Source organism: Ruditapes philippinarum, unplaced genomic scaffold, assembly GCF_026571515.1.
Source record: "Ruditapes philippinarum isolate M1 unplaced genomic scaffold, ASM2657151v2 ctg4706_1_1_1_1, whole genome shotgun sequence".
NCBI classification, from domain to species: Eukaryota; Metazoa; Mollusca; class Bivalvia; order Venerida; family Veneridae; genus Ruditapes; species Ruditapes philippinarum.
The window spans coordinates 111,442-127,476 of record NW_026863134.1 but is presented as its reverse complement, the minus strand read 5'-3'; the positions used below and the strand labels follow the sequence as shown (position 1 = coordinate 127,476).

Genomic DNA, 16,035 nt, shown 5'->3' with positions numbered 1-16,035 from the left:
TTTCAAAGGCTGAATTTTTGGCAACAAATAGCCTCCATAAATCTATGACGATAAACAATTGAGAAAAATTTGAGTTTTTGAATTTTATCCTGATCTTGATCCTAATCAAACACGGGGCCGGGTATGTGCGTACTCATTAGCATAAGCTTACGATATTCGGAGTTTTGTCACTTTACACAAAAAAAGAAAATAACCGGTGTTTATCTGCCAGTTGAAAACTGCTTATAGATTTATTAGGCTGTTCTATATGTTCTCCCTCAGATTTAATTGATAAACAGATGCAAAATTATGTTAGCATTTTATTCCTAATATGTTTCAGTTCATGTCATATGTAAATAAAATCTCCCAGACACAAATGTGGCGAGTTTTTAATTTTATCCTAATCTCTTCAAATATATATAATGAATTGTTGAATGAATAATGATCTAAATATTACTCGCAGCTTTTTTAAACAAAGTACAACCTTTACTTGACCTGTAAAAAGGGACGCAGCTTCCCATGCAGAATGTGTGCATTCTGTTAATCAAATTTAACATATTCTGTAAGAATTTCATAGATTTTAATAAGTTACTGCGATTAAATTTTTTTAATCACAGATGAGCATAGTACGGAGCCCTTAAGGAAACATTTTCACACTTTTTCCCCTTTTTACGAAATATTAATTCGTAATTACGAAATTATAATTCGTTTTTGCGAAATTTTATTTCATTTTTACGAAATATAAATTGTTTTTTACAAAATTTTATTTCGTTTTTATGAAATATTCTTTCGTATGTTTTTTAAACGAAATAATAAATCGTTTTTACGAAATAATAATTCGTTTTTACGATACATAAATTTTGTGATTTTAAAAAAAATACTTGTTATTAAGAAATATTAATTCGTTATAACAAAATATTAATTCTTTTCTTACGAAATAATAATTCGTTTATACTTTCTTTTAGCATACATATTAATAGAATTTTAAGGTGCTGACCTCCAGATTTTCACTAAAAATTAATTTCAGTAAAATTCAAGTAAGGTCAATGTGTACGGAGCCCCTAAAGTGACATTTTCCACACTTGTTTCACCGAGACTTAATTCGTTTTTACGAAATATTAATTCGTTTTTACGAAATATTATTTTGTAATTACGAAAAAATGAATTCGTAAAAACGAAATATTAATTCGTTATTACGAAATATTAAAATAAATTCGTTTTTACGTAATATTAATTCGTAACTACGAAATATTTATTCGTAATTACGACATATTAATTCGTCCTTACGAAATATTAATTCGTTTTCACGAAATATTATTTCGTTATTACGAAATAAATTCGTAAAAACGAAATATTTCCCTTGATTAAACGGAATCACAATATGCACAATAGCCTCTTTTTTGTCAGCTCATTAACTTGATACCTTTGACATTTACTTTCTTTATAATTAGTGTTTGTTTTGATCGCGTGGTGCCAATACATAAATTTAAAGGAAACATATTTTAAATTAAAATCTGGAAGCACCTTTAAGTTTTACTAATGTGTATGATAAAAGAAAGTAATACTAAAGTCGTTAGTTGTTTAAAGGAACATGTCTAAAACGATTAGTTGTCAGTTATGACATTTTGTTTTTGCCAGTTTTTTAGAAAATGTTATTGGAAAAGGGGAAAAAGATGATGTTTTGGATTGAAAACGACTTCTCTTTCAAAAAACCCTGTTCACTCATCAAATATAATAACTTGAGAGCCATTAGGCTTATAATCATTATATTTGGTGGCAATGTTGACCTAGGCTTGTAAATGACCCCTTTTGATTGTGATGTTTGAAGGTTCTATGTCAAGCTCTAAATGACCTTCAACACAAAATCTATTTCAGGCTAATTGCTTAAGTATGTGATTTTGCTTGCTGTCCTCATTACTGAATGAACGTATCAGGTTACTTGAAAACGAAATATTATTTCGTAAAAATGAATTATTATTTCGTAAAAACGAATTAATATTTCGTAAAAAAAATAAATAATATTTCGTAAAAACGAAATAATATTTTGTAATAAAACGTAATAATATTTCATAAAAACGAATTATTATTTCGTAATTACGAAATTAATATTTCGAACAAACGAATTAAGTCCCGGGGAAAAAGAGTGGAAAATGTCGTACAATGTGCGATCATAAAAATCATATTTTGTTAAAACTCGATAAAAATGACAATACGAAAATTTGTCTGAATCTGGATTTGAACCGCTGCACCCAAATATAAACACAATTTTCCTACTTTTTATAACCGATCTGTAAGGTAACTTTTTATCTTGAAAATTTCTTGATTTCACCACATGCGATATGAATTTCCATATTTAAACCAGCTGGAAAAGGCCCTGCATGATTTTTAAGATCTAATTCGTGTTTACGAAATGTTAACACGTAATTACGAATCAATATTTCTTAAAAACGAATAAATATTTCGTTGGCTGCAGGTTCCCATTTATATAAATGATACATCACTTAAACCCCTGTCACACTAGCACGGCGTTCTCACGGCGTCCAAAGAAAATTCAGAACGCCAAGGTGAGCGCAATAAGATCGCAAACATCGCCACAGCATCGCCGTAGCATCGTAGTGGCATCGCATAGAACGCCGACCAACGGCGCGCATTTTGAACATGCTCAAAACAAACGCCGTCACTCGGCGTTCTAAAATGAGCGTAGTAGCATCGCAGTAAGGACGCCGTAGCAACTCAGTAGCATCTCCTACAATGCAACAGGAGCGCCGCGAAAGCGCAAAAGGAACGCCGAATGAACGCCGTGGTTATCCACGGCGCTTCAACGGAGATTGAGCGACGTCTTTATTGCGCTTAAACTGCGTGTGCACGGCGCTTTTACGGAGCTTTACGATTTCAACGCAGTGTGAGCGCCGCGATAGCGTCGTATGAGCGCCGTAAATGCGCAGTGAAAGCGCAAAGAACGTCATAGAAGCGCAGTCCGAACGTAGACAATCGCTAATTAAAACTCCGCCGAAGCTCCGTAGCATCGCCATGATCGCCGTGAGGACGCTGTGAAGACGCCGTGAAGTCTTCATGACATCAACAACATCACATTTTTATTGCGATCTCGCGGCGCTTTGTTAAATTTAACAACGCCGTGCAAACGCAGTGAAAGCGCATTCTAGTGTGACAGGGCCTTTAATAAAGAGAACTACTTATTAATTTTTGTTACAAAACTATTCATTTAACGAAAAAACTGGCTCAATTTTTATGTTTTTTAAGTGAAAGGGATTAAAAGTTATCAATATTTTAACATGCAGCAATAGATAAAAGATTTAACTTACAAATTGTGTATAATATAAAAGGGTCAAATGTACATCCATTAACGTTTACCTGACACAAAATGCCTATTTTATCACTTTTAGGCACGAGTGAATATTATAGGAGCTGCTATTAGGCGCCCGGGATACAAGAAGTGTAACAATCTTTTTTATAAACAGTTTCTTAAAAAAAGAAAGAAAAAATCGTGTAATTTCTATAAAGGATTAAACGCACCTTTATGCCAAAATAGGCAGAGACTTGTAATTGGTAAAACTATAATTAACTAATACCCCTAACATTTTTTTATCTTTACTCTATGAAAAGACGAATAAACCCAAAACAGAAAAAGACTTTCATTGAAATAACTGTTAAAATGTCTTGAAAAGGAGATTCGTTTTGATTGAGTCTGTTCATGAGAGATAATAAAAAAATGCCACATCTCCTATACCCCCTGGCACCTCATTAAACAGTTATTCAATATTGAACATGTAATGTGGTTGAATCAATTATAGAGAAGGACAATACAAACATAATAACACTGAACTGAAGTACGAGGGAACTTTTCACAGCTGCCACACACCACTTGAAATGTGCTGTTGTGAAATATAAAAACCTAAACCTTACGTTTCTTGTTTTGTTTTTATTTGATTTATTTGTGCATGTTTCAAGAAGTACAAAACGTTATTCCGTGAAATGAAAACAGAAAACAAGAGCTTACAGTCATGAATACATGTATATACATGCACATCGTTTCAATTTTGTAAAACTTTAAGATTTAAATCATTATACATTTTTGTTAAATCATTAAGTCACACAAGTAATCAACGCAATTGCTTTGTGCAAATATATTATTTTTATTAAGAGAATTAACATTGTCTCTAAAACATTTACTGCTGCGTAGAAACCCAATATCAAAATGTGATTATTACACAAAATTTTAATATATTATAGAATGATCCTTAATTGCTTTATTTTTCATCACTTCAAACTGTGCCGATGTTGGCAACATGTCTTCAAATACCTGTGTGAAAATACGTTCTCTTGATTCTCTGTCTACATTCTCAGGAAAATAATTCGACAACACCAAAAATGTCCCACTTCTATAAGAAAAAAAATCGTTTCATATTTAATAAAAACTGTAGAAAGTGTGACAAACGAGGCCAACTGATTCACGAACTGTATTTTTCATTAAAGTGACATTATGCCCATCCAAGGGTATATAATGAGTAAACGGGTAAATATCAAAATAAGTTTTCATTTTGCCATAATTCCTTTTTATTTAATAATTAAGTTCGCATAAACAATAAATAACACAGAGATCCCAACGAAATTTCTGTAAATATCCATTACAATTTACATGTAACGCTTAGTTTATAAAAAGAGTGGGGCAGTCTTTTTAGATTTTAGGCAGATTTATATACATTTTCCAATATCAACTGTTGGTCAAACACCATTTTGTCAGCTAATCTTTTGAAATATAAAGTCAATTCAGCTCAGTGCGACTATGAAAATATGAGCATAATGTCACTTTAATCGAAATCTAAACATGTATTATACCAAAAGAGGAATTCATTACAGCATTTTCTTCAAAGAAACAATATAACATCTGCAATACTGATGACCTCATCAGTTGTGACTTCACAACACATTGTCATATTTATAGGATAGCAGCACAGCGATATATCCATATAAAATTGTGAACAATTTCAAAAAGCGTTGGAACGTTTGAGCAACGTTTTGGTATACTTTACATTCTTTAACAATATGTTTAATTTTCAGTCAAGTAGTAACGTAGCTCGGATGAAGGTAGTCTAGTACTGGTGTAACTTTCCAGGAACGATGGTTAGGAAACTTCCCGCCTATATCACTGAAATACTGTTGGGAAAAGGCGTAAAATGAAACAAACAAAACAAACGAACAAAGTATTAACGTAGGTATTTTGTTATTATAAAATATTTCTGATACCTTGACAACGTATGTACCAAAAATACACATTTACCTTTGGATAATGTTACTAAGTAAATTAACGACATGGTACTTCTGACGAATGGGCAAATCAGTGTGGCTAACTTCTAGAACAGACCACCTGTGTTAAAATAATATTCTATTGTTAACATTGCTTTATATATTATTTTGTACAGCAACCTATGTAAGTACATGTATCAAACGGGGCCTTTTCACCGTTTAGCGCATTCTGCAGGATTTTCATTGTTCTCTATTTTAGTAGTAAAATGTGAAATTCAATATGAATTTTACCTTATAAATAGGTTTTGTATTACGAAAGTGTGTAAAAAGAGAACAATGTTATTTATTTTAAATAAAAATAATCAACATTTCTTAATTTGTAGTCTTTTTTATATTAAGATTTTTAGATTGTTCTTTAACTCTCAAGTAATTGTAATAGGCAAACACTGGTTGAAATGTCATGTTGTTTTCAATTTTTGTAGAAGATGAAGTTTTCAATTCACGTGTAAAACTGAAATTAATTGAAGCGTCCGATTTAACTTGTAAAATATCATATCTACGTATTCAAAGCTTAAAATAAAAAAATCAAATCACTTGTTTAATGTTTAGTATCTTTATACTTCAAGAAATTATTAAACTAATATAACATACATGTATTAAAATTCATCTGCTCCATATTGAATCGTTTGGTTGGTTTTTATTTGTTTGTGTCGTCAGACCAAACAAATAATGGTAGCAAACTTTCAGACCCTGATCTGCTTATATGCAAATACCGAAAGTAGTCCTAACTCCTCAAAGCGTTTACTTCCCTTTATAAGTACACTAACGCCGAAAAATTAAGGGGAAATCACTGCGTAAAGATTGTCAAGTGACAGGCGCATTAATTATCGGGGAAGAAAAAATAGTTCCCGATTGGTCGAAGATTTCTAATATTGTGTTATTCTTTACAGTTAAACATGCTTATATTAAGCTCCATGCTTATTTACATCAGTGTTAAACAACAGGTTTACCACGGAATTAATAAAGATTACAAACCCTTATTAGAATAATGTGGTTTCTTTAGGGTGTTATCTTAAAACGTCCCCGTGGTCGAGGGTTTACACGCTCGGTTCATAAGGGAGAGGTTTGGAGTTCAAATCGCAGTTAAGGCAACCTTTTTTTAAAAATTGTTTAAGCCAAATAAACATTGAATTGGATATCAGTGTTGCAATTAGCCTTATAGCCAATTTACTACAGTTATAACACTGGAAACAGTATTGTAGGCACTTTACAAAAACAAATTGGTTTATAATCTCACAACCTTCACCTTTCTAACATTCTGAGACCAAAACAAATTCAGCGCCTTCTGTGCTTTGATTACACCAATGTTAACACTTTGGTTGGTCATATCAAACTTACCGTCTTTCAAGTATAACTAATCTGTAATTACCAAATGTTACGCAAATGGCCGACTTCAAATGCCACATGATTTTTGAATCAGCGGCCGGAGGAAGACATAGAGGATATTTGTTTGTTTGTGTGTAAGATGGGCGTTAAAAACAGTATTCTTACGAGTGGCGTAGCCACGAGTGAGAATACTGTTTTTAAAGTTCACGAGATGAAATAAAATTACATCTTACACAACAAACAAACAAATTTTCTTTTTATTTTATGCTTAAGAACAAGTTTAAACGAAATTTCTAGAATATTTACGTTAATGTTAAAATCTGTTTTCCCCATTGAGAGCCCCTTTTATACGGAATTTCTCATTAAAAACAAGAAGTCTTGAGCAGAGAAATAAGTTCGACAATCAACGTTAAATGGCGGTGATATTGTTCATTTTATTAAAAAAATATGAATGATCGCTTGTTTTAATAATAAAAACAAACAATTCTTGTAGGAGAAAAGATCCAACTATCCATCCATATTTCTGTTACTTATATTAGACCTGGCTTTGTTAAATGTAAGCGGCAGCAATTTTTTTAAAGTTGTGTATTTCACGGGAGGAAAATAACTGTGTTTGATTCAGAGAGATATTATTTGGATTTGTTAGTCATACACATTTTTGAAAGAAAGAAAACTTATTTGATGATTGTAACAGACAAAAAGTAAGTGTTGACAGATGTGAAAACATTCTAAAAAGAAGCAGCTAGGAGAATGGAAAACTTGGAAGCTGGCTCAGGAACGCTGGGTTGTTTACTTATTTTTCGAGCTGATGGCTGTCATTACTTTTCAATTTTTCATAAAGCATACGGCAGTTATTGCTCGTAGGATACTTTAATATGCCCAAATGTCATCAAATGCAGTTTTGCATGTGGAAGGAATGTATTTTTCAGACTGTAAAAATGAAACAAAAACATTTAGAGACGAAATTTGGTGTCAGATTGAAATTTGAATGAAAAGAAGTAAGTTTTCTTCTTTTTAGTTCTTTTGACATTAAAGTTATTTATCAATTTTAGCTTTGCTTTTTCTTTAAACAGCCTGACATTGTCAGAATTGTCAGCAAAATTAAATTGAGGTACCACATGGGGAAAATCTTAAAAAGTAGTTTCGTCATTGAAAAGTGTGAAATTATATTTTGATAATTTTCACTGTGTAATTATCAAATATAATATTTACGGATAAATCAGTAATCCACTGAAAAGCATAGAATAAAAATGGTGATTTGACTAAAGTCTGAGATCAACTGTCACGAATAATTTCGTCTCGTCCGAATATTGAAGAAGCAACCACAGAATAACAAATCAGACGCTTTCCTTATTAGCTAAGCGGGTGGACTCTAACAAATGACAAAAACCTTACCTGCATGCACCTAAGCACCTAAATTCGTAATAGACTCACAATATACTGCATATTAGCCTTCATTTAATTAAATAAGATTGAATAATACGGAATTCAACATCCAACAGAAAAAGTAAACTTCCTTGTTTTTAGTTGAATGCTTAACATCTTTGACAAAAATTTTTTCACATAGAAAAGCATAGGTCATAAACAGACAACAATATAAATCACCGGCAGCGTTGGTTTTAATCAAAGCCTAAACAAAAACAACAAGATCATAATTTACCTATTCATCATCCCGGAGACGATGTCTCTGTCCAGCATATAAGGACCAGGTATCGGCATAACCATGTCTTTTGGTCGAAACACCTTGTTGAAAATAAAACCTGTATGTCTTAAAGAAGCCTGCCAACTATCAATTGGGATTTTATCTGGTTCAATATAATCAGGAAGTGGTTTAACGTTTATGCAATCTTCACCGTCAAATTCACAACAAGCAGTGGCGCAATTCTTCTCACATATTCCATTATTTACACTTGTCATCCGACAGAGTTTGTTACAATAATCCATCGCATCTTTGTTAAATTGAAGCTGGAAAAGGAAATATACTGTATGATGAACATGCTATGATAACACAAAATGGAAATTACAATTTATTTCTTAGTTTACTTCCTAATAATCTGTTGCACATCTTTCTGTTTTAAGTGTACCAGCTTGTCTTTGTATGAAACTCAAATTTTATGTTTTCAAGCTACTCTTCCACTCAAAACGGGTCTTAAATCAGCAGCATATGTTTACAGTTACCAAATATGCGTAAAAGTACAATAAACAGTTTCCATGAGTCAACTGTGACCTAACATTTGCCTTGAATCACTTCACACAGATATATAAACATAGTTAACATGTAGTGAATAGGACAGCTTGGTGAGGTAGAACTCACTACACAAATGTTAGTTTTAAACCGAATTATCAAGAAATGGTATCCTTTCTTTTTGTCTTTTTTTAGACATAACTTACTTTCTATGATATATCGTGCAGCAGTTGATTGCAGGGTAAATAAAAACTTACCAAGCGCACATTTGATCTACCCGCAAATAACTCAGATCTACTTGCAACTACAAGTAGTTAATGGGTGTGTTTATGATTTAAGTTAACGTAAAAGTCTTCCGATAAAACCCGATAACAGGAAACAATAATTTTGAATATCTAAATATCCAAAAAATATAGTAAACGCAAATGAATTTAAGCAAACAAAAAATACAAAGCAAAATTGACATTTATATACATATATATATCTTATACGTTACCTTATAACCTGCACTTTCAGTATAAAAATATGACAATTCAACTGTGTTCGTAAATATGACGTCATCTGTCATGTATATAAATCTTTTTGATAATCCGAGTATCCGATGTAGATGGCACTCTATTGCAGCAGTCGAAAAAGTAGGCAGATCTGACCGATTCGGAAATATTTCCTGTATTTTATTCAAAAAAGAATTTTAATCGAATTTTAAAACAAATAACATGCATGGCCGACTGTCATGTAAAAGATAAAACAAAATGCGAACTCATTCAAAATCAAGATATTAACAATGATCAATATAAAAGTACATGTATTTATATAAATTTTAAATAATATTAACTAAATGATAAAATTTCTCTAAGAATCATTAAAAAAGTCAAAATTTTAATGTTTTCTTTAACCAAACAAATGTATTTATCGGATCAAAGACGAAGTGGTTTTATCCCCAATGATAAGTAAGTAATTTTTGTCATTAGGAAAATGATAATTCAGCTTAAAGTAAAATCATAAGTAAAATCAACATCTATATAGACATTGAGTTTCACATTATGATAAGGGCATAGAAACTAAACAAATTTGCCTCTGAGTGTGAACACAATCGAATCGAAACAGGTCCTGGTAGAAAATAGTATATACTAGCAAAAATAGGAATAAATTGTACCCAGAAAAATATCTTTCATTTATATATACACCGTTGCCTAATTTGGGGCAGCACCGTTTCATTTTTTACGGAAATTCCGAACCGTTGCTAGGTGTCTGCACCGGTGTGTAGGCGAAACAGAAAGTAGACAGATTCAGGCACAACAAACTGATTGAAACAATTTTTAATTTCCAGAAATGATTTTATACATGTACGCTAATAATCAAGCATGTTTTCTTTAAGATTGATGCCTCTGATATGGAGGTTTGCTAAAAAATTTACCAGGCCTCTCGGTTCGAATTTCACGTGTGTGTTTTTCGCCAAAGTTTTCAGTAAATAATTCATATAAATCCTATATAACATACATGGTGAACAGGTTGGTCTTATAGGGAATTATTTTTACATTATATGCAACTATCCTTTTATCCTCTAAGTAACGTATATCTCCAAATACATCGGTTACAAAATGACAAGTACCTTCTTGTTGTTTTTCGGTCCGACATCTTGGATGGAAGCACCGTAACACGGAAAATCCGCACCGTTTCACGTACCCGACAGTGTTATAGACATAACGTTCTAAGATATATCGTGCAGCAATTGAATGCAGGATTAAAAAAACTTACCAAGCGCCATTTGATCTACCCGCAAAAACCCTAATACTAGCAAAAATAGGAATAAATTGTACCCAGAAAAATATCTTTCATTTATATATACAAAAAAAAAGGAAAGAAGCCTTGAGTGGAAATTTGTACACAGAAAAATCACACGAAAAATCGGCACGTCGCTGGTGGGACTCGGAACCACGGGTCTCTGGATGCCGGTTCTTTATGTAAACCAACCCAAATAAACTGGAGACGCAATGAGACAATATAAAGAACATTCAGTCATTTAGCTATCAGTTTGATATGTACAATTTGGATCACACCATTCTACCAAACTTTAGAATTTGCTATAATGGCATTGCATTTATCAATTTATATTGCTATATTTGAAATTGGCATGTAAATCAAAGAATGCATTCATAAAAAGTATATCTTGTATGGTAAGACTGCGCGTTTCCACTCACAAATATTTGTGAAATAATACAAAACATATACCTTATGAGTAATAATGTTGATTCGCCGATTGTCCATATTAAGCCAGTATGGAATTTGTCCACTCGTGACTAAATGTACGGTCTTGATCCAAGGTGCAAACTTTTCAACAGATCTTAGAGAGTATTTAAGAGTTCCCCAGTCTCGGTATCGATTCTTTGCTAGCATTTCAAGCCTAAAATTTAAGATTATCAAAGCAGTTTATATACACATGTCTTTAATGTTTGTTTTTAGAGTATATGACATTAGAATGCAACTCTGAATAGCGGTACACAACAAATGAGAAACAATATAGATATTTGCTTGAAGACTTGTCTAACTATTACGCTAGTTAAAAATGAAGGCTAAGCATGTCTTACGGATTTGAATGATCCTTCCTGGCAAGACTCTATAATTCACGAATAAATTTAGGATCTGAGGTGTTTACCCAAATATATACCATGTCAACTGGATCAGTATCATATCCGCTAAGAGTGTCATATGTGCTATATGTGCTCTTATTTGACCTGTTAAAGAAAGAATAAATAAAATACAAAACAAAAAAAACTAAAACAAAAAACACAATCCCTAAAGACATCTGGGCAAAATTCAAAATGTAGTAGGCTCGGTCTATTTGAGCCTATTTTGATTCAAGTCATATGTTAAGTTCGGATGCTATATGCATATAAGCACAAACACTATCTCGTATACTCGTATAATGAAAAACTGCATATTTTTACCCATGAGCTCAGTTTCATATCACTCCAGAATGATTATTGCATACTTATTTTGTAAGTGTTCTTTCACATATGTGTAGTCTTGCAAAAGGTGCTTAAAGTAAATAATATTTTTGTATGAAAAACAATCAATTAATGAATAAACAATTGGTAAGGTCATATTTTTTTGAGAACATGTTTTGTTGTGAAAAATTTTCTGATTTTATATGATCTCAAAATCTCACCATAAATGTTTCACCTCCTTTCTTCCTGTTTCAATAGAGACAAGCTCCCTTCTCAAAATCGCAACATTATGTTTCTAAAATGATATTAATATATACATCTACATCTCAAGACATTCAAACGGGACATTTCAATGTTAAATTGCTAGGTTACTGAATTTCTGACACACAATGAAAATGCAGAGGACGTTTTCAAACCCACTGATTTTATTAGAAATTAAATAAATTTGAGTTGATTCAATAATGAAGAAAAATGATTAGATAATGTTCGACAGTATTTGAATTAAACAAACATATACATACTTGAGATTGTTTTGTTAACGCAGCACTTGTAATGTCAAAATTCAAAATGTTTGTATACCTTTATCAACAAACATTAGGAATATAGCTTATTGAAAATATATCTTACCGATATCCATGCATTCAATGTCTTTATGAAGATGAAACAAAGTAACAACACGAAAAAACATGATAATATACAAGTAATATTTCGTTTACATAAGCGAACAAGATACATTATTGATATATAGTTAAGTTAAACACTAGATTCTGTTACAAGTTGAAGTATTTGTCCCATGTTACGCCGGTTTACATATCATTACGCCTGTTAACATATCAATTAAACAACTATAATGACATCGGTACCAGGTGGCGCTTTTTAGTACAACTCTAGAAATTGGATTTTCCGCGAAGCAAAATGAATATCATTTTTTTTCTTTTGGTTTGGGTTTAAGTCGCGCTGATACAATATAGGTCATATGGTAACTTTCCAGCTTTGCTGGAAGAGGAATACCTCATGTGCTCTTCCGTGCATTATTTCAGCGACGAATTGGCACCTGAGTAGAAACCACAGAGGTTCCGTTAGCAATAGATATCAATTGTATTTAAGCGATAGCATACTTTTTATTATACATCAATTATTATTTAATTTTAAGGTATCAATTAGATAAGATGTATTTGTAGGTAGACTTATGAATTCTGAAAGCAATTAGTAGCTTAGGAGTTATGCCATGTCCACATCTATCATTTTAAGAACACATGTGTCCGTTTTTTCCGACTCGTATTCATAAATTATTGGTCGATATTATTTTAAACTGATTTATCAATTTTGTAATGCAAGGGAATTAAGCACGGATGAAATAATTTCAAAGTCTTGAGGAGTTATGTCGATCTATACTTGATCACTGTCATTATAATGTGGACACTTTTCGCTTTCTTTGTCAAATTTATTACAAACTTTAAACTATATGCCAAAAAATGTGACTATGAAGTAGTTACGGCTTTTTCAAGTTACTATAATTTATAAAAGAATAAAGCCTTAAAGTCCTCAATATTGACACACATATAATATTGTTATATGAAACAAGCGGTATTTTATGAAAACACAACTTTTGAAAAGTTGCCAATAGAAATGGAATTCGAATCAGATAGATACAAATGTTTGGTAAAATCTTTTGAATTATTATTAAAATGTATTCTGGTTTACAATGTGTTTAAGAATAAGGAATATGATATTAATCAGTTACATTTTTCTTGTATAAATTGAAATTAAAGGTCATATTATTTATAAATGAAACTACCGGTAACATGGCTCTAAATTTCTAAATTATTGCATTTTATTCTATCAAATTTTTATATCTGTTTTGTTAAGGGGGAACGGTTCCACTCTAGAAAATGTGTTATAGATAACTTTTGAAATTTATTTTTTATTTCGATGAGGGAACGGTCCCCTCTTACCAGAAACATGGATCTAAATTTCTAAATTATTGCATTTTATTCTATCAAATTGTTATATCTTTGTTAAGGGGGAACGGTTCCACTCTAGAAAATGTGTTATAGATAACTTTTGAAATTTATTTTTTATTTCGATGAGGGAACGGTTCCCTCTTACCGGTAACATGGCTCTAAATTTCTAAATTATTGCATTTTATTCTATCAAATTGTTATATCTTTGTTAAGGGGGAACGGTTCCACTCTAGAAAATGTGTTATAGATAACTTTTGAAATTTGTTTTTTATTTCGATGAAGGAACGGTTCCCTCTTACTAGTAACATGGCTCTAAATTTCTAAATTGTTGCATTTTATTCTATCAAATTGTTATATCTTTGTTAAGGGGGAACGGTTCCACTCTAGAAAATGTGTCTTCGATAAGTTTTGAAATTTGTTTTTTATTTCGATGAGGGAACGGTTCCCTCTTACTAGTAACATGGCTCTAAATTTCTAAATTGTTGCATTTTATTCTATCAAATTGTTATATCTTTGTTAAGGGGGAACGGTTCCACTTTAGAAAATGTGTTATAGATAAGTTTTGAAGTTTATTTTTTATTTCAATGAGGGAACGGTTCCCTCTTACCGGTAACATGGCTCTAAATTTCTAAATTATTGCATTTTATTCTATCAAATTTTATATCTGTTTTGTTAAGGGGGAACAGTTCCACTTTAGAAAATGTGTCTTCGATAAGTTTTGAAATTTATTTTTTATTTCGATGAGGGAACGGTTCCCTCTTACCAGCAATATGGCTCTAAATTTCTAAATTTGCATTTTATTCTATCAAATTTTTATATCTGTTTTGTTAAGGGGGAACGGTTCCACTTTAGAAAATGTGTCTTCGATAAGTTTTGAAATTTATTTTTTATTTCGATGAGGGAACGGTTCCCTCTTACCAGCAACATGGCTCTAAATTTGCATTTTATTCTATCAAATTTTTATATCTGTTTTGTTAAGGGGGAACGGTTCCACTTTAGAAAATGTGTCTTCGATAAGTTTTGAAGTTTATTTTTTATTTTGATGAGGGAACGGTTCCCTCTTACCGGTAACATGGATCTAAATTTCTAAATTATTGCATTTTATTCTATCAAATTGTTATAACTTTATTTTTAAGGGGGAACGGTTCCACTCTAGAAAACGTGTTATAGATAAGATTTGAAGTTTATTTTTTATTTTAATGGGGGAATGGTTCCCTCTTACCGGTAACATGGCTCTTATTTCTTAATTATTGCATTTTATTTGATCAATTTGTTATATCTGTATTTTTTAAGGGGGAACGGTTCCACTCTAGAAAATCTGTTAAAGATAAGTTTTGAAATTTACTTTTTATTTCGATGAGGGAATGGTTCCCCCGTAAGCATAATGTATTTCTGATTACTGAAAAATTGCTTTTTATTTATAGAGACATGTTGTATTCTGTACATAGCTTTTGTTTTTCGGGGGAACGGTTCCCCCGAAAACATGTGCAAAAGAAACAAAAAATAAAATTTGGATGTTTACTTTAGCTGTTTGTCTTTTACTTTTCACAAAACAATACCATTACTTTAGCTGAAAATAATGTAAAAATAGTGCCTTAAAAAGGGGAACGAGTGTATTTCCCCTTTTTAAAATATATCGAGTTAATTATATTTGCTTCTTTCATATATTTGCACAATTTAACAAAATCGTTTTCTGGTTAGTCAAAAGTGACTGTTTACATCGTAAAATTCTCGATACAGTAAACTCTGTTGATAGTAAATTAATTTGGGCATAGGAAATGTTCCTTACAATAACAAATTAGTTCCTTTGATCAGAACTTTTATAAAGAACCAAAACTTTTTATAAAGAAATGACTGTTAAGCATCATCTTCAATTTCTGATTATGATACAAGTATATTTCTATATTCAATTAATTGTCATCTCTATCACATTTGTTACATAAAGAAGATATTGACATAATTTAATTGTTTATTTTATATATGACACTAACATGTTGTACATACTGCATTTAAAAACACTAAGCCACATGGAATGAAGAGTACTAAAAGAAGTGTATGTTTAAACAAGATTTACATGGATACACATCAGTCTTCAACTTTGGATATATTTAACTGCCATTAACCATGACAAGTGTATGTATACATCGTTTTGAAGTTATTCACACTGCCGAAAAATAGGCTTGATCATAAAGAGACTGATGTCAACTTTAAATGCATGTCAATAAAAACAGACGTAGGAAATACAGAATCAATCAATAGACTGTCCGTTTTTGGACATGTATTTTCCATTGAATTTTCGTTTATTGTG

At 31.5% G+C, this 16,035-nt stretch overlaps 1 protein-coding gene across 1 annotated transcript; it reads right to left on the bottom strand.

Moving 5' to 3' along the window:
- Window positions 1-4,216: 4,216 nt before the first annotated feature.
- Window positions 4,217-11,212, bottom strand: LOC132721240 (N-acetylglucosamine-1-phosphotransferase subunits alpha/beta-like). Its single transcript, XM_060705506.1, has 5 exons — window positions 11,048-11,212; window positions 9,312-9,482; window positions 8,291-8,595; window positions 5,279-5,365; window positions 4,217-4,379 (listed from the first exon to the last, which is right to left on the bottom strand). The coding sequence occupies exons 1-5, from the start codon at window positions 11,210-11,212 to the stop codon at window positions 4,217-4,219; spliced, it is 891 nt and encodes a 296-aa protein (XP_060561489.1).
- Window positions 11,213-16,035: the final 4,823 nt, after the last annotated feature.

Excerpts from the sequence above, each read along its gene's own strand:
- LOC132721240 (XM_060705506.1), bottom strand. The coding sequence starts at position 11,212 with ATGCTAGCAAAGAATCGATACCGAGACTGGGGAACTCTTAAATACTCT. Across the intron at positions 5,366-8,290 it reads GTCTCCGGGATGATGAATAG|GTGGTCTGTTCTAGAAGTTA; the intron begins GTAAATTATGAT and ends ATTTTAACACAG. Across the intron at positions 4,380-5,278 it reads CTTAGTAACATTATCCAAAG|AAGTGGGACATTTTTGGTGT; the intron begins GTAAATGTGTAT and ends TTTTTCTTATAG.